General features: G+C 41.5%; 1 protein-coding gene across 1 annotated transcript in view; it reads left to right on the top strand.

Annotated features, from left to right (window-relative positions):
• The window catches only part of Tango6 (transport and golgi organization 6 homolog), a 161,633-nt gene that overhangs the window by 1,943 nt on the left and 136,419 nt on the right, over positions 1-23,271 (top strand). The window contains exons 2-7 of the mRNA XM_051201471.1: positions 2,381-3,021; positions 5,916-6,032; positions 6,912-7,053; positions 8,346-8,482; positions 11,156-11,318; positions 14,174-14,256. Coding sequence (XP_051057428.1) covers positions 2,381-3,021; positions 5,916-6,032; positions 6,912-7,053; positions 8,346-8,482; positions 11,156-11,318; positions 14,174-14,256 — 1,283 coding nt within the window. The remainder of the gene's footprint in view (positions 1-2,380; positions 3,022-5,915; positions 6,033-6,911; positions 7,054-8,345; positions 8,483-11,155; positions 11,319-14,173; positions 14,257-23,271) is intronic.

The following is a 23,271-nucleotide window of genomic DNA, read 5'->3' as shown; positions in this document are numbered from 1 at the left end:
CTAGCCCAGAATTTACTGTGTAAACCAGGCTGGCTTTGATTGGAAGCAATCTTCCAAGTGCTACAGTAACAGATGTTCAACTCTAGTCTGCCTTATAGTGACATTTTAAAGGAAAAATAACTGAGAAAGAGCAGCATTATTTTTACATATTTAAATCTCTTTTTGTGTGTGATGCTGGAGAAAAAACTTAGTACCTGATGTATGTATCTATGTACATTCCCAGCCCTGCCTTGGTGTTATTGTATTAGTTTTTGTCTGTCTGTCTGCCTGCCTTTCTGTCTGTCTATCTCCAACTTGATATGAGCTAAAGGGGATCCCCTAATGAGAAAATGCCTCCATCATATTGTGTCTGTGGTGCATTTTCTTCATTAACGTTTAATGTGGGAGGGCTCAGCACACTGGGCAGTGCCATCTCTGGGCAGGTGGCCCATGGCTGAATAAAACTCAAGGTAAGCAAGCCTGGTGAGTATCCCAGTAAGCAGCATTTCTCCATGGTTTCTGCTTCAGTTTCTGTCACAAGTTCTTGCCTTGGCATCCTTAGATGATGGACTCTAACCTGTAAGCCAAAGAAACCTCTTCCTCCCCAGGTTGCTTTTGGTCATGGTGTTTATTTATCATAGCCATAGAAGCAAAGTAGGACAGTTATTATGGAATTGTTGTGCCCTTGCAGACTTCTCCGCAACCAGGGTCCTTTATGCCACATTTTAGGAATTGCTTTAGTATCAGGCATGGTGAATCCCTGTAATCCCAGCACTCTGGAGGCAGAGGCCAGTCCAGGCTATGGAGCAATTCTTTCAAAACCAAGCTGGGGTCTTGGGGAAGGCTGCTGAAGAGCCAACATTTTCAGGTATTTTATTTTATCACCGCTACCAGTAGAGGGCAGGGCAGACTGCTGTATCACAAGGCTTCTGCAGAACCCCACCAAGCTCTTGCTTTAAATCACTACCTTGTACTTCATACCTGGTCACAGAAATTGTATACCACAGGGAGTCATGGGGAGATTGTTTGTTGACCTGAATGGTTAGTGGCTACAAGCTCACATTTTCTGTTTAGTGTGTCTTTGCTAAAAGAGCCATATCTTAATACTAGTGGGTCAGAATACTTGCCCAGTCAGCTCTAGTTTTATAACCTCTAAATATCTTTTTATGTACAGAAGCAATTGATTTATTATAGAAAAGATTTAGATGTAATTAAGTGAAAAAAGAAAAACTCCTGGGCAGACAGTTCTTTGGTAATGTGTTTGTTCTACAAGCATGAGGACCTGAGTTCTCATTCTTAGCACTCATTTAAAAAAAAAAAAAAAAAGCTGACAGTACTGGGCAGCAGTGGCACACACCTTTAATTTCAGCACTTGGGAGGCAGAGGCAGGTGGATCTCAGTGAGTTCCAGGCCAGGCCAGACCAGCCTGGTCAAAGAGAGTTCCAGGACAGCCAAGACTGATACACAGAGAAACTCTGTTTAGAAAAACAAAAACAAGAAACAAAACAAAAACCTGAGGGTAGTAGTTTGTACCTGTAATCTTAGTACCAGGGAAGCAGAGATGGAAATACTGCAAAACTCTTGTTATTTTGACTCTCATGTCCATATCCCCACACTCCACCTGTAGGTCTCATGTATAGTGCAGATTAGCCCCTATCTCATGGCAACCTTCCTATGTTAACCTATAGTCTCCCAAATGTTAGGATTGGAATTATGAACCACTGTATTCAGCTGTTTCTCACTGTTTTTTTTTAAAGGACAAATATTAGATTTATTTTGTGTGTGTGTGCTGGTGCACGTGTGCGTGCATGCACGTTTGCCTATGTGTACTGAAGCAAGACAAGGACATCAAGTTATTCCCCCCCCCCCCTTTTTTTTTTTTTTGTCTGTGCTTTTTCTTTTGAGGCAAGATCTCTACTGGATTCTAGGGCTCATGTTTTTCTTGGCTAGGCTGAAGTCAGCGAGCCCAGCAACCCTCTTGTCTCCACCCCATTTACCCATTTAGAACTAGGGTTACAGGCATAGACCAGATGCCTGGTCTATATAGGTGCTGGGATCCAAACACAAGTCCTCACAATTGTGCAAGCAGAAGACTTTCTTTACTACTGAGCTATCTTGCCAGCCTGTAGATTTTTTTTTTTTTCTTTTTTAAAAGTGAGGTTGGGATTACAGTTCAGTGGCAGAACAGTTTCATAGCATGTGTAAGGACCTATGTGTAAGGGTTGGTCCTCAGCATCACAAAAAAGACTGCCCTGCAAAAGGAATTTTTCAGCTGCCTAACAATCTTATAGTCAGCACCCTATCTTTCCTGGTCATCTCCAGTTTGGAGTGGGCAATATGTTCCATAAAGAAGGAAGTGTCACTTGTTTGTTCATTATTTCCCTTTTTTCTCTTTCAAAAGGATCAGGCTCAAGTTCACTACAGAACACAAAACATGATGTCTTGCTGGAGACTCTAAAATATAACCTGTCTGCCTTGGAGGCCAAGTTTCTGAAGGATACTCAGTGGAAGAAGTTGAAAGTCCTAAGAGACGAAATTGCTCATAAGGTCGAGTGGCTGCAGAACTCTGAGGATATCACTTGGAGTTTCACCTCTCAAACTTTGTTGCTGCTGCTGAGTTTGAAGGAAACCATGACCCGCCTTGTAGCTGATTTCAGTCCAAGCACACCTAACCCTAGGACTCCAGAAGCTGCTCCTGCCCTCAGTCCAGATACACTTAGTGTCTCCCAACAGAAGACTGTCCAGTCAGTTCTACAGTTTGTAGTTACCTTGGGTGTCTGCCCCTACCTCATGCCTGGTGTGGGAGTCCCTCTGAGATATAGGACTGAGTTTGGAGCTGTTGTTCAAGATGTAGTGTGCCTGGAGGCTGCCCCCCATGCCACCCGGAGACTGTACATCTGCTGCAGGGTCCTCCTAGAGCTGGCTCAGCATGCATCTCTAGGAAGCTTGATTTTCTGCCGTCACTTTGGGGATATTGCTGCAGGTCTGTGCCAGCTGGGGTTCTGCCCAATCAAAAGAAAACCACCAGCACCTGTGGAAGAGGTAAATGTAGGAAGAGAGAGAATGTGAATGATAGTGTGTATATTTGTGTAAGGTTCTAAGTTAATTTCTTAGTTCTTCAGAAATGAACTGATGGAAAGGTCTAGAATTTCTTTCTTTGTCTCTCTTTCTCTGTGTCTTCCTCTCTTTCTTTCTCACTCTTTTTCTGGGGAAGTTTGAGACAGGGCTTCTCTGTGTAGCACTGGCAGTCCTGGAACTCACTCTGTAAACCAGGCTGGCCTCAAACTTAGAGATTCCCCTGCCTCTGCCTCCCAAGTGCTGGGATTAAAGGCATGTGCCACCTCACCAGGCTGAGATCTAGAATTTCTTTCTAATGCCAAGGCATACCCAAAGTGTAATCTTTTGGGAGATGGGGTATTGGAGGCTTTTAGAGGTCATTCCACTATTCTACCTGTTCCCTGTCATTTTGTGGGGTAGCTATTTCAGGCTATTTCTTTGAATGTCTATTTACTCTTTTATTTAACTTATTTTTTATTTATGTGTATAGTATGTGTCTGTGAGTGTGCATGCTACCTGTATGCAGATACCCTTGGACTCCTTTGGAGCTGGAATTATAGATTATTGTGAGCCACCTGGATGTTGGTGCTGAGAATCAGACTAGATCTTCTGGAAGAACAGCAAGAACTCTTAATTGCTGAGCCATCTCTCCAGCCCTTTTATAAAATGAATATACTAATATAAACCTTGGAAGTGAGAACAATGTTTGTGGAGATAATGATAATGTATATGAAGTACCTAACCTAGTCCTTACTAGTGTTATTCAGAAAATAGTTAATGTTAGCACTAAACAAGTTATCCCTTCTTTCTCAGGAGGTTCAATGAGATAAAGAATGCAAAACTCAGTCACTATTGTATTAAATGTTGGGGGGTGGGTGTCTATGGCCATACCACCCAAATGCACTGGATCTTATCTAATAGGTAGAGGTTAAGCCTGGTTAGTACTTGGATGGGAGATGCTGGGGGGAATGTGCTGTTCAGAGAGCAGTTGAATAGCAGCTGGTCTGAACCACAGAATTTGTATGGAGGTTACAGAAGCCTAAGGCATTGTCCTAGTTAGCTACAGCTAATTTGATACAGCCTAGTGTCATTTAAGGGAGTTCAATTCAAGAGTTGTCCAGATTGTTTCCTGGTCAATTCTGTGAGGAATTGTCTTGATTAATGACTGATGTGGGATGACCCAGCGCACTGTGGGTTGTTCCATCTTTGGGTAGATGATCCTAGGCTGCATACAAAAGCTAGCTGAGCAGAGAACCAGAGAGCTAGCCAGTAAATACAGTCCTCCATGGTTTCTGCTTTAGTTCCTGCCCTGGCTTCCCTCAATGATGAATGACCTCCCCAACTTGTTTTTGGTCAGTGTTTATCACATTAACAGAAAGCAAACTAGAATAGACACGCTCTTTCTCTTCATATAGTTTACACAATAATTGAGGAGAAAAGATGTACACATAGGACACCATTGTGTCTTCCCTTAGTGGACCAGTCTCAGGAGCTAGCTAGAGATGCTGCCATTCAAATATCAATGAATCAAGGATCACACAGCATGAGTTGATGCCCCACTGCTACCTCAATAGGCTGTCACTTCTCTTACACCTGCTGGGGTCACCCTTGTGCTTATTGCTTTGTATTCATTATTCATCACAACAATAGTAACCCTAGTATACCACTTCCCAAGTACTTACCTAAAAGCCACTATGTCCAAGCAATGTCACTGAACAGTGTCCAGAGTAGAGCATCTGCTCTTTATTTCATGGTAATGCATATTGGTAGAACCATCAGTGTTTACAGCCTGAGGTTGGAGTATTGTTATTGTTTTTGAGGCCCTTCAGTGTTCTGAGGGTCTCAGGCAAAACAGAAAAGAAGTCAAACATACTGAAAGAACCCATGTACGAAGGCTGGCTCAGGAGTTGATAGGGACACCCCATGATCGTACATTGTGAAGCTGCTCTGCATAGCACACACATCTCAGTGTGTTACATGGTAATTAGTGGTAAGTACCCGAGGGGATGGTACTGTTGGGCATTAAGAGTACCTGAAATAACTTTCATCCCTCTTTGACAGTTAAGTTCTGAATGCAGGAAAAATCAGTTATCAGAGTAGGAGATGAAAAGTCAAAATGTGGGGGGGTGGCAAGATGGTTCATCAGGTAGAGAAATGTTTACCATGTATACCTGGTGACCTGGGTTTAATTCCCAGAACCCACATAAAGGTGCAGGGAGAGAACCAGTTTCACCACAAAGTAAAAAATATCGCCACTGTTCATGAAGACAGAGGTGGAGGAGATCTCTCTCTCTATATATATATATCTATCTCTGGTTTATTGAGATATGATTTCTCTGTGTAGCTCTGGCTGTCCTGGAACTTACTTTGTGGGCCAGGTTAACTTTGAACCCAGAGATCTGCCTGCCTCTGCCTCCTTAGTGCTGGCATTAAAGGTGTGAGCCCCTACCATCTGGCTCATTTTGCCAGTGAGGAGAGATCTCTTAAATTAAGATGGAACCCTATCAGTACTCTCCAGGCAGACATACTTACTGTTCATCCAGTCTCAGGAGCCATAGAAAACTGTGGCACCACCTGCCCCATGACAGGGGATACCCATCTGCTCTGTCTCACTCCCACTGAGAGAAGAGGAGCAGGCTGAGCAGCATGTGCTCAGTGGACAGCAAGGAGTCACCAGCAGGTGAGCATATCTACCCAGAACAGAGCAGGTGAGAGATGGAGAAAGGGCCAGGGGTGTCTGCAGAGCACAGTTTCCTTTATGCAAATGGACTAAGAAACACTTTCTTCCTCTCCTCTCTTGAGTTTTAGTAAACATACCTTCTGTTCTCTGCCTGCTCTATATTCCACTAAAGCCAAATGTACATTTTTTTTTTTTTTAGGTTTTAACAGAAGAGGAAAGAACCCTATCAAGGGGGTCCTTGAGAGACATCTTGGATCAAGTCTACCAACCATTAGCTGTCCGGGAATTACTTATCCTCCAGGGAGGACCACCCCAGGTATTCAGACCTCAGGACTTGGTGGGAGTTGATGTGTGGTGCTGTCTTCTTTGCCTGGAAAGTTAGCTGGCTTTAGTTTCCTATAAAATCATCTATTTGAGCCTTGCTTCTTTAGTAATAGTATTATTATGTAGATAGGTTTTACTATGTAGCCCTGATTGGCTTAGCCCTCTCATAAAGATCTGTCGGATCTGATGCTCTCTTCTGGCATGTAGGTATACATGTGGAACACCCATACATAAAATATAAATAAATAAAATTAAAAATTAAAATTAAAAATTAAAATAAAATCCCACTTTGGAGCAGAGACAGGCAAATCTCTATGAAATAGAGACCCTTTTGGTCTATATAGCAAGTTCCAGGTCAGCTAGGGTGCTTAGTGAGACCTTGTTTTTAAAAAATCAAAATTATGATTGGGGCTAGAGAGATGGCTTATCAGTTAAGAACATTTGCTGCTTAGTCATGAGGACCCAAGTTTGGATCTGAGTGTCCATATCAGACAGCTCACAAATGCCTGTAACTTTAGTTCCAAGGGATTCAAGAGGGAGAGAGCGAATAAACAATCCAAAATTGTAATGCTGAAGAAGGTTTTGTAAAAGAGAAAGTTCTTGTTTATTTTAAAAGGAAAACTGACAGCCTGAGCAGGGCTTGCCTCCTGTTCACAAGGCTCTGGGTTCATTTACTAGCACTGAACAGAGAAGAAGATAGGGGGAGTATTTCAGACTTTCTCTCTGTGGGTGTGATTGAAACTTAGGTGCTTGCACATGCTAAACATAGGATCCACCACTGAGCTACCTTCCCAACACAAATAAAAACCAGTGTGTTCATATTGTATATGTTTCATTAATGCTCAGTTTATAACTCCACCCCTTTTGTCAGTCCTGTACAGATATAAAGACACCGCTTAGGGGTCACACCCCAGCTTGGCTCCGGCGTCTGTGTGGGCAGCTGCTCTCTGAAAGGTTGATGAGACCCAACGGTGTTCAGGCAGTAGTCCGGGGCATTTTGGAAGGAGCAGGTGGTAAGAAATAACATGTTTCTGTTACTTTGTTTCCCTTTGAGAGTCAAAGATGAATCACTAGCCTTTGCCTTTAAATCTCATTGAGTGTGGAGGTGTAGTTCAACATAGTCCTTGTACCTCGCGGGTACTGAATTCGACCCCAGTAGATTTTGCTCAAAGACATGCAGACTGGAGGGCTTCTATAAGGAAATTAGGTCCCCAAGTTAAGTGTGTTGGCATATACTATGACCTCTCAGCACTCAGGAGTATGGAGAGTTAGAGGTTAACCTGGTCTACATGCTGCATAGTGAAATCTGGTCTCAAAACAACAAAAGTCCCAAAGACAAGCTCGGTGGTTAAAAGCACTGGCTGTTCTGTCCAGAATCTGGGTTCAGCTCTCAGCACCTTCATGGTGACTTACAACCATCCGTAACTCTACTTCCAGAGGATCTGATGCCTTCTTCTAACGTGTTCGGTTTTTCCGCCTGCTGCCCGGTCTTGTCCTGCTACCACGCCACCAGCCCCAAATAACACACAGAGACTCTGTTTTGTACAATGCTGTTGGCCCTGTTACTTGTTTCTTATCGGCTAGCTCTGCCTTAATTATTAACCCATTTCTGATGTCTTGTTTTCTTGGGTGCTTTCTTCAGACTCTCCATCTTGACTCCTCCTTCCTACTTCCTATTTCCTCCTTGTCTCCTAGTCCCTCCTATCTTCCTTTCCTATTGGCCAACAGTGCTTTATTATTAACCAGTATGAGAAACATATACAGAATGACATCTCCCATCACCTTCTTCTAGCCTCTTCAGTTCATATACATCATGCAAGCAAAACAATCATACAAATGATATAGAATGAATAAGTCTTTGAAGAAACAAACTTCAATCTGTATTTCCTTCTGCCTCAACTTAAAAAAAAAAAAAATCACTTCTTAGGTCTACTAGCAATGAATTCTTTTTTTCTATGTAGACCTTGCTGGCCTGTAATCTTTATGTAGATCAGGTTAGCCTTAAATTTGTGATGTCTTACCACATCTGGCTTTTTTTCCTTTAGAGATAGGGTTTTGTGTACATCCCACTACCCTGAACGTTGCTTTGTAGATGAGTTGGGCCTCAAGCTTGCATTAGTCCTATCTAAGCTTCCCAAGGAGAGATTGCAAGTGTGTACCACCATACCCAACTCAGGTTTTCTCAGAGGAAATATTTTGGTGGGAGGTAGAAGAAATTAAGAGTGGGTAATGGGAACATTTTGATAAAAGAAAACTTTTTATATTTTTGAAATTTGAGCATTTGATGTCTGTTTCCACGTAACAGCGGGTGCTGCTGGTGGGAGTGATGCCGAGGCCACAGCGGCTGACTGGAAGAAATGTGACTTGATTGCAAAGATTCTGGCCTCTTGTCCCCAGCAGTCTCTTTCCCCAGAGAGCTACTACAAGGACATCTGCCCACAGGTAAATCATCTTGTTACTGTTGATCCATTAGCCTTATCTGCTAATTCACATATAGGCCGTTAATATTCAAAAAGTGAAGGAGGAACAGCAATATAGTTTTTCATTTTGCTGTTTAGCAAGTGGCTCTTTTTGTTTTTAGAGACAGGGTTTCTCTGTGTAGCTTTGTAGATGCTGGCCTGAACTCACAGAGATCTGCCTACCTTTGCTTCCTGAGCGCTGGGATTAAAGGTGTGTACTACCGCTGCCTAGTGGTGACTTTCTTTTTATGTTGTTTGTTAGTTTGAGACAGGGTTTCTGGAGTTTAGACTGGCCCAGAACTCAATATACAACTCAGGTCGGAAGTGATCCTCCTGTCTTAACCTCCCTGGTGCTGAGGTTACAGTTGTAAGCCACCGTGCCTGGTGGGGACCACTACCTCCTCCACTATGTTCCCATTCTGATTGACTTCCCTTGATGATAGACTGTATCACCTCTAAGCTATAATAAACCCTTTCCTTCCACAAGTTACTCTTGGTCAGAGTCTTACCACAGCAACAGAAAATCAAACTAGAACTGTTGTGCCCAAGTCTCGAAGATCCCCAAAGACCACCAGAGAGAGACAGATCCACTGATGCAAATGAATAAGGTTTATTGTGCATCCATCCATACTAGGGACCTCATCTAGCTGGCTGATACAGCAGCCACCAGAGGAAGTAAGTTCCCTGTCTGCTATCAGGTTTTTAAAGGCAAAAATCACAGCATTGTATCAGTAGGTACTGGTTGGTTTCTGATTGGTTGACATTTGGAGATCAATCAGGGGAATTTCTCAAAGTCATATTTTGGCATGAAATACCTGTGCACCAATTATTCTCATTGGTCAGTGCTGAGAAGGAACATTCTGTGGTTTTTATGGCTTTGTCTTGTTACTTGCAGGTGGCCTGTTGTTCATAGATACCAATAATTTTCAGAACTGTATCCTGGAGACTGCAGAGGAGGTTTTGGTCTCCCCAGGAGTTTCTTTTGTGGCCAAACAGTTCCAAGGAACCAAGCATCTAGGAGGTTGGGGGGTGGGGGTCTGGAGTTTCTTTGTGTTCAGTTTTGGCCTTAGGCTCTGGAAGGTAACAGGATCTGAAGTTTTGTTGTGTCATGTGCTGAGTCAGAGGCCTACATGTCTTTTCTGTATCGTGTCATGGCTGCTAAAGCAGGGGGCTGAGTGAGGGTCTGGTTCCTATTAGTTTACCCCTTTTAAGTACAAGGCAGTTGTGAGCTGCCTAATGTGGGTACTAGAAACCAAACTTAGGTCCTCTGCAAGAGCAGTAAGTGCTCTTAACCAATGAACCATCTCTATAGCCCAGGCCCTTATTTTTTGGGGGGTGGAATTCAAGACAGGGTTTCTCTGTGTAGCTTTGGTTGTCTTGAAACTCAGAAAGCCAACTAACTGCCTCTGCCTCTGAAGTGCTGGGATTAAAGGTGTGCACTTAATAAGTGAATTAAAAATCTGTGGAAGAATATGACCTAACTGTTAGGTTTAAGAATGTCTCACCAACTGGGCATAGTGGCCCACACTTATAATCAGAACTGAAGAAATCTATTTTATAATCCCAGAACTGAAGAGATTGAGACAGGCATATCTCTTGAGTTTGAATTTCACCATTAAAAAAGAAATCTCAACAAAATTTCATCTGGTTCATTATCTCTTGTTGCATGTTTTTAGTTTTTAAACTAAATTATGTTAAGTGTTAAATGCAATAAATTAACATGGTAACAATTTTTTTTGTTTGTTTGTTTTTGTTTTTTGAGACAGGGTTTCTCTTTATTGCTTTGAAGCCTGTCCTGGAACTAGCTCTATAGACCAGGCTAGCCTTAAACTCACAGAGATCCACCTGCCTCTGCCTCCCAAGTGCTGGGATTAAAGGCGTGCTCTACCAATGCCCAGCGGTAACAATTTTAAAAGCAAAAACTAGGCTGGAAGGATGGCTGATGCTTAAGACTGATTGCTGCTTTTTCAGAGGACCCAAGTTTGGTTCCCAGCACCCATATCAAATAGCCCCACACACACACACACACACACACACACACACACACACACACACACACTAAAAATAAATCTTGGCCACAGATGCTGGCATACACTTTTAATCCAAGTGCTTGGATGGAAAGGCAGATGGATTTTTGAGTTTAAGTGTTGTATATACATATACATCTATGCTCCCAGTCTACATAACAAGTTCCAGGACAGCCAGGGCTACACAGTGAGACCCTGTCTCAAATGCTGCTTACCAAAGTCCCCCAAGCAAAAAACAAAACAAAAAACCCTAAACTGCCACCATCACCACCACCACCAATAGCCTCTTCAGTTCATACCCTTTGATGTTTGGTAAATTAAAACAGTTCTGTCAACTCAGTATTCAGCAGTCTTGCTGTGATTTCATAATTTTGGCTTAAATAAATGTTCTTTTGAGCTGGAGAGATAGCTTAGCAGCTAAGATACACTGGTTTAATTTTCAGTACCCACATAGGAACTAGCCCTCCGGAAGTCCAGTCCCAGAGGATCCAGTGCCCCGCCCTGGCCTCCATGGTACAGCATGCATGTGGTACACAGATTCACATACATGTAAAATAACCATACACCTTTTAAAAAATTAAAAAAATATAATCGCATTTTCTGTTGTTTGCTGTTGATTTTTATTCTAGATTCTGGATTTATTCCATTTTCAAGATAAATTGACAGCACGGCAGTTTCAGAGAGTGGCCACTACCACCTTCTTAACTATGTCGAGGGAATGCCCAGAACTGGCCTCAAAGTATTTGCTTCAGCCTATGCTAGCTCCTCTGCATCGATGCTTGACCTCAGCAGGTAAGGGAGGGAGCTGGGGTGCCCCTGATTACAGTTTAATCTTAAAGGGTTTAAGTCTGAGGTCTTTCAGAGTCTTCCATTTTCCTTCTCCTCGCTTAGGTTTTTACTTGGAAAATTTCACTTCCCCAAGTCTCAAGAAGAGAATATTGAGTCACTCGGACACACTTCACCAGAGTCTCCAACTGTTCCCATTTTGGTCACATTTGCTTCATTTCTCTCTACACACATAAAGTAGTTTTTTATGGAACATTTGAGAGTTGGTTGTAGATGTGATGACATATCACTCCTAAATCTTACAGTATAAATCTTAGGAAAAAAATGTCAGTTTCTGTCTTTTTAAAAAACTTTTTTAAAAAAATCCTCTGAATTTAAAAAAGGACTGGCCAGATAGCTCAGTGGGTAAAGGTGCTTGCTGCCAAGCCTGACATCTTGAGTTCAGTCTCTAAGACCCAAATGGTAGAAGAAATTGTCCTCTGACCTCCTCCATATGTGGGTTGTGGTAGGCAGGTGAGCATAGCACAGATGCATACATACAAATAAGTAAATGTGATTTTAAGAATTAAAGAAAACAAAGTCAGCTTCTTACTTGTCTATTGAACAGTAATCACACTTGGAAATTTTCACAGGATACAGTGCTGTCAGGATTTGTCCTGGACCTTGTTTTGTTCCCTCCAGGAACAGGTTTTCTTCCTGTGTTGTATTACATTTGCAACATTATTTACATGTTTTGCATATATGATCTATTGATAACCAAATAACTAATTCTTTTTGAGGGTTTGGAGGTGCTGGGAGATTGGACCTAGAACCTTGTGATGCTAGGCAAGTGCTTTATGACTGAGCTTTAGCACCCCCCCCAACCCGTTTTTTTATTTAATGTATCCACAGGTCCTAAGTTACTTATGCTGGCCTTGAACTCATCCAGGCAGGCCTTGAACTTCTGATTCATCTGTCTTGGCCTCTGTGCCACCAGGCTGGTGAGAATGTGCTCAGTCCTACATACCTGCATCATTGCCATTGAAAAAGTTTGAAGACTAGGCTTTCTTATGACTATTTTGTTTTCCATGTTGTTTCTCCATTTTCAGTCCTTTGTGGCAATTTTTAAAAAATTTATTATTTTTAGTTCATGTACATTGGTTTGCTTGTATGAGGGTATTGTATCCCTTGGAACTGGAGTTACAAACAGTTGTGAGCTGCCATATGGGTGCTGGGAATTGAACCTGGGTCCTCTGGATGAGCAGCCAGTGGTCTTAACTGTTGAGCCATCTCTCCAGCCCCTTATGTGGCAATTATGAATGATTACATGTTATTAGTCTTTAAGATATTATGTTTTATTTTGTTTTTTTACATTAAAAAAAAAAATCAAAATCCTCACACAACTTTGAGGGGCCTACAAGACAGCTCGGAAGGTAAAGACCTTGCTGTCAAGCCTGATGACCTGATTTGAACCCTGAGACCCAAAGGGTGGAAGGAGAGAACGGACTCCTCCAGTTTGCCCTTTGACTTCCATATGTGCATTGCATTATGGTATTCTCTTGCCCAGGTATATATGAGGCAGCATGACCACCGAAAAATTTCAGAGGTTGGGGGATGGATGAAGAGATAGATCTGTAGTTAAAAGCACTTACTGCCACTGCAGAGGGCCCAAGTTCAGTTCCCAGCACCTGGGCTCATCCATAGAACAAAGGGAGCCATTGTCCTCTGTGGGTATCTGTTCTCATATGTGCAGGCACACATACACATAACTAAAAATAAAAAATAAACTTTAAAAAAGAAAACTTTGAGATAGTAGCATATTTCTGTATCCGTCACTTGAAAGGCTGAGGCAGGATCATGAATTTGAGGTCAGTGTGGGCTACAGAGTGAGACTGTCCCAACAAAAACAACTCCCTCTCCATGTAGTTTGGGTTAGGAGTATAGCTCAGCAGAAAGTTCGTTCTTAGCTAACATAAAGTTCTGGGTTCAATGCCCAGTGCTTACTTCATAAGTTGAGCATAGTGGCCCATGACTGCCTCTGCCTTCTGAGTACTGGGGTCAAAGGCATGCCGGCACCACCCAGCCCAATTTTTTACTTCCATAAAGAACAATATATATCAAAAATATATGCCTGAAGAGCTCTTTCTTTAAGTTTGGATTTTTTTTAAAAAATGTATTTATTATGTATACAGTGTTCTAGAGGGCGCCAGATCTTTTTATAGATGGTTGTGAGCCACCATGTGGTTGCTGGGAATTGAAATCAAGACCTCTGGAAGAGCAGCCAGTGCTCTTAACCTCTGAGCCATCTCTCCAGCCGGATTTTCATTTTTAAAATATTTATTATTTTTTAAAGTATGTAAGCTTTTTTCCTGCATGTGTGTCTGTGCACCACATGCATGCAGTGCCTGAGGAGACCAGAAGAGGGCATCAGATCCCTGGAACTGGAATTACGGATGGTTATGAATCAAGTAGAGTGTTGAGAACAACCTGGGTCCTATGGAAAGGTAGCAAGTGCTTTTAATCAGTGAGTCATATCTCTAGCATTTTGGAAATAAGGTAATGAATGCTATAGATTAATAGAGCACAGGGTGACTTTGAACTCAGCTGTGTTGTCTCAGGTGGCTTTGCAGGTGCTAGGATTATAGGCATATGCCACCATAGCCAGATATTTTAATACTACATTAAAAAGACAGAATTCTTCTGTTTTAGATCTGACATCATCAGTAGCATCATAGATTTCATGGATATCACATACAAATGACATATTGTTTAGTGGTAATGCTGATTTTCTGGTCTTACCTGGACTATCTTACTATTAAAACTTTGTTTCATTAGTGTTTTGTTCAGAAAAGTCATGGAGTTAATTTTGTTTATTTTCAAAGAGATTCCAGAGAGTGATATGGTGCCAGGAACTATTTTGGTGACTGAGGAAGAACTTAGTCGATGTGTTGAAGATGTGTTTAAGGTTGGTAATTCAAGTTGCTGGTGTTGCTAGTTAAATGTTCATAGTTAGTATTTGATGATTTTCTCTCTGGAGGCTCTGGACTTTGAACATAGGCCTCCTGCTAACAAACAATCGACCATTGATCTGCATCTGTAATTTTGCCTTTTAAGAAGTACTTCAAGAATTTGAATGAGTAGAGGCTGGAGAGAAGGTTCAACTGGTACAAACACCGTGTTACATGCTGCTTTTATAGTTCGGTTCCCAGCACCCATGCCGGTTTGTTCACAACTGCCTGTAATTATAGTCCCAGGGAATATAATACCTCTGGGCTCCTCAAGCACTTGCACATACCCACATATAGAGGCATACACATACATACAGATAACTAAAAGTAATAAATCTTAAAAAACAGAAAACAGTTGGTCTGACTTGCTGGCCTTGGAGGTATACATCTGTAATCCCTACTCTTGGGAGGAAGGGATAGGAGAATCATTGAAAGCTCAAAGCCAGCCTGGCTGCTATAACAAGTTCCAGGCTGGCCATAGCTTAACAATGAGAACCTGTCATCATTTCCTTCCCCTTCCACTGTGGGGGGAAAAAGTGTTTCTACTTATTTATTTATTTTAAAAATGATATCTTGTGCTTCATCAGTAGAGAGAACTTTGGTTAGTTTATGAATGGCACCATCAGCCCCTTACTTCCTGGAAAAAAAAAAAAAAAAAAAAAAAGCAAGCAAGAAATGAAGCTGTAGTGATTTGAAGTTGAGAATGTGGATACCATATCCATCCTCATTTTTGTACCTTTTTACTGTTAAATAATATTACATTACATACCACATTTTGTTTACTCATTAATTAATTAGTAAACCTTTGAGTATAGTAAATTTTTCTTTTAACAGCTTAATTGACATATACATACAATTCACACATTTAGAAATAAAAATAATAATCAATGGCTTTTAAACTCATAGATTTGAGCTGTGCGGTGGTGGCACACACCTTTAATCCCAGCATTCGAGAGGCAGAGACAGGTAGATCTCTGTGAATTTGAAGCCAACTTGGTCTACGAGTAAGTGCCAGGCTCTAGAGCTGCACTTTTTGTCTCCAAAAGCAAAAAACAAACAAACAAATAAACAAAAACCCAACCCCCCCTAAAATCCCAACAAACAACCCCCCCCAAAACCCAAACAAAAAATCCTCATAGATTTGTGTAAGCATCAGCATAATTAATATTACCATTTCATTGCCTTAGAGAAACTCCCAGAACTGCTTAGCTGTCACTCCCAAATTCCTTTATCACCACTTCTCAATCCTCTGGGCCACTGAGAACCACTTGCCTATCATCTGCCGTTATAGATTTACCTGTTCTGGACATTGCATATAGTCAAGGTTGTAGTATATAATCTTTGTGATTGGCTTCTTTCATTTGGTATGTTTTAAAGTTATTCTGTATTATAGCATGGATCTGTCTTTATTATTTTTTATTACCAAATAGCATTCCATTATATTAATAGACCACATTTTTGCTTATCTACCCATCAGGTATTATGGATGCTGCTTTGGATATTCATGTACATGTTTCTGTATGTGATGTGGTGGAAGCTTTGTCTTTAGTGTGGCAACATTTGGGAGGTGATATGGAACCCTTAAGAGATGGTGCCTAGGTTGGAGAGATGACTCAGAGGTTAAGACCATTGGCTGCTCTTCCAGAGGTCCTGAGTTCTATTTCCAGTAACCACATGATGGCTCATAACCATCTGTGATGAGATCTGGTGCCCTCTTCTGTCAGGCATACATGCAGACAGAACATAATAAATATACATAATAAATAAAAATCTTAAAAAAAAAGAGAGAGGGAGATGGTGCATAAGTCTGAGTGGTGGCATATGCCTATTACACTTGCATTTAGGAAGCTGAGGCAGGAGGATCAGAACTTCTAAGTTCCAAGTCATCTTCAGCTACATAGTGAGTCAGAAGCCAGCCAGGCTACATGGCACCCTGTTTGAGAGAGGGAGAGAGGAAGGGAAGAGAGAGAGAGAGAAAGAGAGAGAGAAAGTGAGAGCATAAACCTGATGAAAGTTGGGTCCACCGTAGTTTTTTGGAACCCTAGCTAGTTTTTAGAGAGGGTTGTTAGGAAAGAACAAGTCATCTCCTTCCTGATGATCTCCCTGTCACATGCCCTCTGTCGTTACATCATCGCCACGTTCCATGTGATAGAGCTCGGAGTGGCTTCACCAGCCATAAGCAAACAAACAAACAAACAGGGATGGAGGGATGGCTCAAAAATTGAGAGCATGGGCTGCCCTTCCAGGGGACCTGGCTTCAGTTTCTAGCACCCATATAGTAGCTCACAACTATCTGCTAATTCCAATTCCAGGAAGTATAGTGCCTCTTTGGATCACCTTGGCCAAGTATGAATGTGGTGCACAGATATATATGTAGGCAAAATGCTCACACACATAAAATAATTAAAAAAACAAACCATTTTTTTTTTTTTTTATAAAGCACCCAAAACTCTTGGGCTGGGTGTTGCAGTGCATGCCTATAGTCTCAGCACTGCACATCTCTGAGTTTTAGACTAGCCTGGTCTGCATAGAGTTCCAAGACAGCAAGTCCATATAGTGAGACCCTGTCACAAAAACAAACAACAAAACCCAGTTCTTTTCTTTAACTGTCACTCAGTCTGTGCATGTTTGTTTGTTTGTTTGTTTTTTGTGTCATGTTTTCTGTTCTCCTGGACACACATAGGAAAAGGACTGCTGGACACTAAGGCCACTTGGCTGAACTGCTTAAGGAGCTGCCAGGCTATTTCACCCTCTCCTAGCAGGGCAGAGAGTGAATTTTTATTTTTATGTTTTAACTTTTATTTTTTTGAGGCAGGGTCTTACTTTGCCACCCTGGCTGGCCTAGGACTCACAGAGATCTGCCTTTGTCTGCCTCCCAAGTGCTGGATTAAAGGTATGTGCTGTCACATCCAGCCCCCAGAATTGAATCTGAAGTCATAGTCTTTTAGGTAAGAAGGTAAATGCTTTTGTTTTGCTTTAAATTTTACATATGATACTAGTTAATTTGTAGATATAAAATATATGCTGAAGGATTCAAAAATCAGCTGTGCATGGTGGCTCACGTCTTTAATCCCTGTACTCTGGAAGCAGAGGCCAGCCATACTCTGTGAATTCAAGGCAGCCTGGTCTACAAAGTGAGCTCCAGCCCAGCCAGTGCTACATAGTGATCTCAAACCTCACTTCCCCAACCAAAATCAAAACAAACAACAACAGTGAGGACCCTGTCCACAAGGAGAGTCTGCCATCAGTTTTCTGTAGGTGCTGAGTCTGACCCACATTGCAGTAAGGCAGGGACATTGCAGATGGTAATTGCTCCCTGCAAGGTTTTGGCAGCCCAGCTGCAGTTGGAAGACAGAGGAAATGTGTATGCTGGAGGAAAATAGTAAACACTGTGGAATTTAGCAACAAAGGGAGTGTAATCTTTATTAACATTCTGCTAATACTAAATTATAGTGTACAGTTTACACACAGGAAATGAGGAAGACATCTGGAAAGCATGAATCGTGATCCAGCCACTCAATGGGTAACAAGAGGCTGTTTAGTTTTCAAGAGGCATCTGGGAACATATCCAGCTGTTTTTCTCTCTTTTCCTTCTGCTAACAGATTTACTGAGATAAAATCCACACAACATTTAAAGTACAGTTCAAGGTTCTGCAACCATGATCACAATATAATTTTAGAAAATCTCTCCCCATGGAAGCCTCACATCTATTAGCTAGCATTCCTCACTCTCCACCCACCCTTACCCCCAAGTAGCCACTCTTCCACTCACTTTCCCTCCCTCCCTCCCTCCCTCCCTGCCTCCCTCCCTGCCTTCCTTCCTTCCTTCTGCTCTCTTTCTCTTTTGGTTTTTCGAGATAGGGTTTCTCTGTGCTCTGTGTATCTGGCTGTCCTGGAACTTGCTCTATAGCCCAGAGGCTGACCTCAAATGCACCACCATTGTCCAGCTTTGATTTCCTTTTCTGGTTATGGGTCTACCTTCTTGCTTCCACACATATCTACTAATTTTTATGTATTTTGAGATACTCACGTCATAAAATTCATTTTGGTTTGGTGTACACTCAGGCATACTATCCCAGCTCTGTGTGTCTTAGGTTCCAGCACCAAGTTTACCTTTGTTTCTTATTAGACAGCCCAAATAGTCTTGAGCCCTTCACCCAACTGTCTCAGCCTTCTGCATGCTGGGATTAGAGGCTGTGACACCACACCTGGTAAATAGGATATTTTAAGGGACTCCCAAAGGGATCTGGCATGCTCTCCCAGACTGACCTTTTACACTTTATTTAAAAGGCAGGGATTGCCTGCGTGTGTCCTTCTAAAAGTGCTAAACTTGGGGCTGGAGAGATGACTTAATGGTTAAGAGCACTGACTGCTCTTCCAGAGGACCCAGGTTCAATTCCCAGCACCCACATGGCAGCTCACAACTGTCTGTTACTTCAGGGTCTGACACCCCACACAAGATATACATGCAGGCAAAACACTGGTGCAAATAAAATGAAAATAAATTATTTAAAATCATTAAACTTGACTTTTAAAAGGCTAAGCTCCTAACTCTCTGATTTTTAAATTTTGTTCTGTGGCACATCAGGTGGGAGTAAGGGCAGACCTTTCTACACTTGCATCCTTCTACAGCAGAGTGAGGGCACTTTGATTGAGATTGCTCTGGTAGGCCAGGTAGAGCACCCTCAGTGGCTATGTAGGTGTGAAGTGATCACTTGTATTTCATCTGATTAATTCTTTTTGCGGTCTCTGTGCTTTCATCCTATAAATTGTCTGTACCCTGAAAGGGGTAGCTCAAGTGACTTAGTTGAGTCACTCCCTAATAAGTGTCTGGGTCCAGGCCCCACAGTGCTTGGATTCTTTTGTGCTCCTGGCAAAGTGATTTCATGTTTTCTTTGCCTGGGTAGGTGAACAGGCCCAGGTATCTTGTTAGCACAGGAATCTCATAATACTTTCCTATTTGGACATGTTCGGCTCTTCAACAGACTGGCCACAACCTCACACGGGGAAAAGAGTTTTCCTGAAGTATTAATTATAGCATTTACCTATAGTTAATTTGTTTATTTTGTATTTCCTCATTTCCATTTTATCTCTGTTTCCAGATTCGGTGGATCTTGACTTTAATTATCCAAGTCCTTTCCCCATCAAATGTAGTGAATTTCTAATTACATTTGCTTTGTCAGATTGGCATTTGACTCCTCTTTCTGAATTTTTAATTAGTTTCATAGAGAAAATTGGAATAATAGAAACTTAGATGAGAAACTATAGTTATTAGAATAACTATTTTTTTAAAAATACAGACTTTATAATTGCTTCTTAAAATCTTTGGGGGCTAGCTTAAGGATTCCTAAAGTTTTAAAAATTCAAGGATGCTTAAAGTCTCATGTAAAAGGGTTTAGAACTTGCAGATAACCTGAATATATTTTTCTATATAATTTGATTGTTTGTTTGAGACAGTCTGGTGTAACCCAGGCTGACCTTCAACTCAATATATAGCTGAGTATTACCTTGAATTTCTGATTCTCTTGCCTCTGCTTTTCAAATGCCTGGATTACAAATGTTGAGCATAATGGTTTATGACTTGCAGGATCTTGAACCCAAGGCTTCATGTATGCTAGGCAAGCACTCTAACATTTGAGCCACATCCTCACCCTGTTTGTTTTGTTTTTGTTTTTAGAATAGGATCTTTATAGTTCAGGGTAGCCTCAAACTCTATCTAGCTGAGGCTAACTTTGATTACCTTCCCCCCCCCCCAAGACAGGGTTTCTCTGTGTAGCCCTGGATATGTCCTTGTCCTGGAACTTGCTCTGTAGACCAGTTTGGCTTTGAACTCACAGAGATCTGCCTGCCTCTGCCTCTCAAGTGCTGGGATTAAAGGTGTGCACCATCATTGCCAGGCTGCTCTTTGTGATTACTTATAATATCTAGTATGTTATAATGATATGTAAGTGGTTGCTAACTCTATTTTCAAAAATTATTCCTTTATCTTTATTTTATGTGCATTGGTGTTTTGCTTGTGCATATGCCTGTGTAAGATTGTTAGGTCCCTTGTAACTGGATTTCCAGACAGTTGTGAGTCACCATGTGGTTGCTGGGAATTGAACCCAGGTCCTCTGGAAGAGCAGTCAGCGCTCTTAACCACTGAGCCATCTCTGCAGTCCCATCAAGGAAATGTCTGTGTGTATTCAGTACATATGCAACCCACCCATAATGTTTCAGTTTGTGATTGAAACTACAGATGCACAGTCCATGACATATTTTCTTTCATTCTCTCCTTTCCCTCTTGCCCCTCCCCTCTCCCTATCTGTCCTTCCCCTTTTTTCCATCTTATCTTTCTTCTTCTCCCTCACTTCCTTTTTCTCCTACCTTCCTTTTGGTGTTTTGAGACAAGGTCTTACCATGTAGTCCAAGCTGGTTTCTAACTCACTCTCCTTCGGCTTCACTTGGCTCTATATTTAGCTCTACAGAGTTCCCCTTTACCCCCAGTCCTCAGATAGCCTCCCCAATAGCTATGTTTTCTATATGATAGTACATTTATTATAATTGATGAACATATACCGATATATCAATATTTAATTCACAGTTTATAGTAGATGTCACTCTTGATATTGTACATTTTATGAGTTTTCTTAAATTTTTCATTTTATAAAAAAGAAAAGAGGGAGCTGGAGAGATGGCTCAGTGGTTAAGAGTACTGGTTGCTCTTACAGAGAACCCAGGTTTGATTCCCAACACCCACATAGTGGCTCACAAGTGTCTGTAATTCTAGTTTCATGGAGATCTGATGCCTACTTCTGACCTCTGTGAGTAATAGACATGCACTTGATACATATATATGTATGTAGGAAAACTCTTTATACATAGAAAATAAATCTAAAAAATATATTTTAAAAAAAGAAAATCTAAAAAATTGAAATGATTTCTTTCCGAGCTCACAGATGACTGACAGAAATCATTTAATAATCTCCCCACCGTGTGTCTCTGTGTGTGTGTATGTATGTGTGTGTGTGTGTGTGTGTGTGTGTGTGTGTTTTTGCATGTAGTACGAACTTAAGAAGTGTACCCCCTAATCCTCAACCGAAGACGGGGTTTCTCAGTGTGGCTTTGGAGCCTTCTTGGGACAGAGACCAAACTGGTTTTGAACTCACAGAGATCAGCCTGCCCCTGCCTCTGCTGGGATTAAAGGTGTGTGCCACCACTGCACTGCTGAATTTAAGAAGTTTTAAGGCTTTCTGGGAGAATGATTCTCTTGCTTTTTTGGAAATTTTTGAAAAATCTCACCAGTGGTTGAACTCTTAAATTTCAAGCAAAGGACCAATAGAAGTATCCCTTAAAGCTGTGGGAGCTACAGATGTTGGGTTGTCAGTTCTGAGTCTGTGGTATAGTGTAGTAGAAATGCTAAGTCCTCCAAACATATGTGGGTTCTGGTCTGACCCCATGGAGGACTTAACTGTGTGACTTTAGGTGACTTATTTACCATTTGGGTTGTAGGGATGATAAAGGTAACTTGTTTGTTTGGGGATGTGTTCTCATGTAGTCAGGCTGGCCTTAAACTCCTGATCCTTTTTCTTCCATTTCTCAAGTGCATGTTTTATGTGCATGTGCCACCATGCCTGGTGAAATAAGGTAACTTTTGGTAGGTTCATAGCATACTGTAGCACATAAGTGCTCAAAAAACTGTCAGTTCCTTTTTGGCTCAAAGAAACTCTGTTTTAAAAAAAGACTGTTTTAGGCAATATGTTCTGAAAGCTTGCACAGTGCGAAGTACTTGCTATATTAGGTAACAGCCTTGTTCTTTTTCTTCTCACATGTCTTAATTAAACTCAGCAAGTGCATGAGAAGTTCTGGAATGTTGCTATCAAAAGGGTCTCTGTGCTGCAGTTCAGTCCAGCATTTGACTAGCTTAGTCTTTACCTGGTAAAATCAAGGTCCAGCCTATGCTAAATTTCAGTGTTTTATTCAGTCATCTGAATTCCATCTGATTCTGAGTAGTCCTATCATGATTGTACTAGGATGAAGCCATACTTTAGCACAACAGTTTCATTTATTGTAGTATCAAAAATAATTTTAAAAGCATAAAATTAACTTACATTTTTACTTAAAACATGAACTATCATAATTGGCCCTTATGTCAAAAACTTAATACATATATAAGTGTAAACGCTGAGGTAGAGGGGCTGGAAAGGTGGCTCAGCAGTTAAGAGCACTGGCTGCTCTTGGAGAGGACCTGGGTTCAATTTCCAGCACTCACATTATGGCTCACAACAGTTTGTAATTCTAGTCTCAGGGATCAAAGACCCTCTTCTGACTTCCTTAGGCACTGGCATATATGTGGTGCATATGCAAACATGCATTCAAGCAAACATTCCTACACATAAAGTGGGGGAAAAAAACTCTGAAAGATTTAAATGTCTTTGGAGCTGGGAGTGTAGTTCAATGGTAGGTTATTTGTCTTGCACGCAAGAAACCCTGGGTTGATCTCCAGCATCGTATCAAAACAAACAGCATTTCATTGGTGGTGTGGAGCTGCAATCCCAGAACTTAGGATGCAGAGGCAGGAGGATTACTATGAATTCAGGGCCACCCTGGACTACCCAGTCAATGAGTGTCAGCCCAGCAGGGGATACATGGCAAGATCCTGTCTCAAAAGTACTAAAAACACGTGGCTAAAGAGATGGCTCGGTGATTAAGAGTACATATTGCTCTTCCAAAAGACTGGAGTTTGGTTCCATGACTCAGAACTGCCTGAAATTGCAGCTGCAGGGGATCTCATCCCTTTTCTAGTTTCCATGGGCACCTAAGCACTCGTGGCATACTGACACATTTACATACACATATAAAGATCACTTAAATAAAAAATCCAAACAAGCAAACCACCTTTCACAAAATGTCTTTTTTGGTGCCTTTAATTTCAGCATTCAAAAGGTACACGCAGAGGCAGGTTGATTGCTGTGAGTTCAAGGACAGCCTGG

The sequence above is a fragment of the Phodopus roborovskii genome, unplaced genomic scaffold, assembly GCF_943737965.1.
Source record: "Phodopus roborovskii unplaced genomic scaffold, PHOROB, whole genome shotgun sequence".
In the NCBI taxonomy this organism is placed as follows: Eukaryota; Metazoa; Chordata; class Mammalia; order Rodentia; family Cricetidae; genus Phodopus; species Phodopus roborovskii.
Note: the sequence above shows the minus strand (reverse complement) of the source record. Positions and strands in the feature narration are given on the sequence as shown.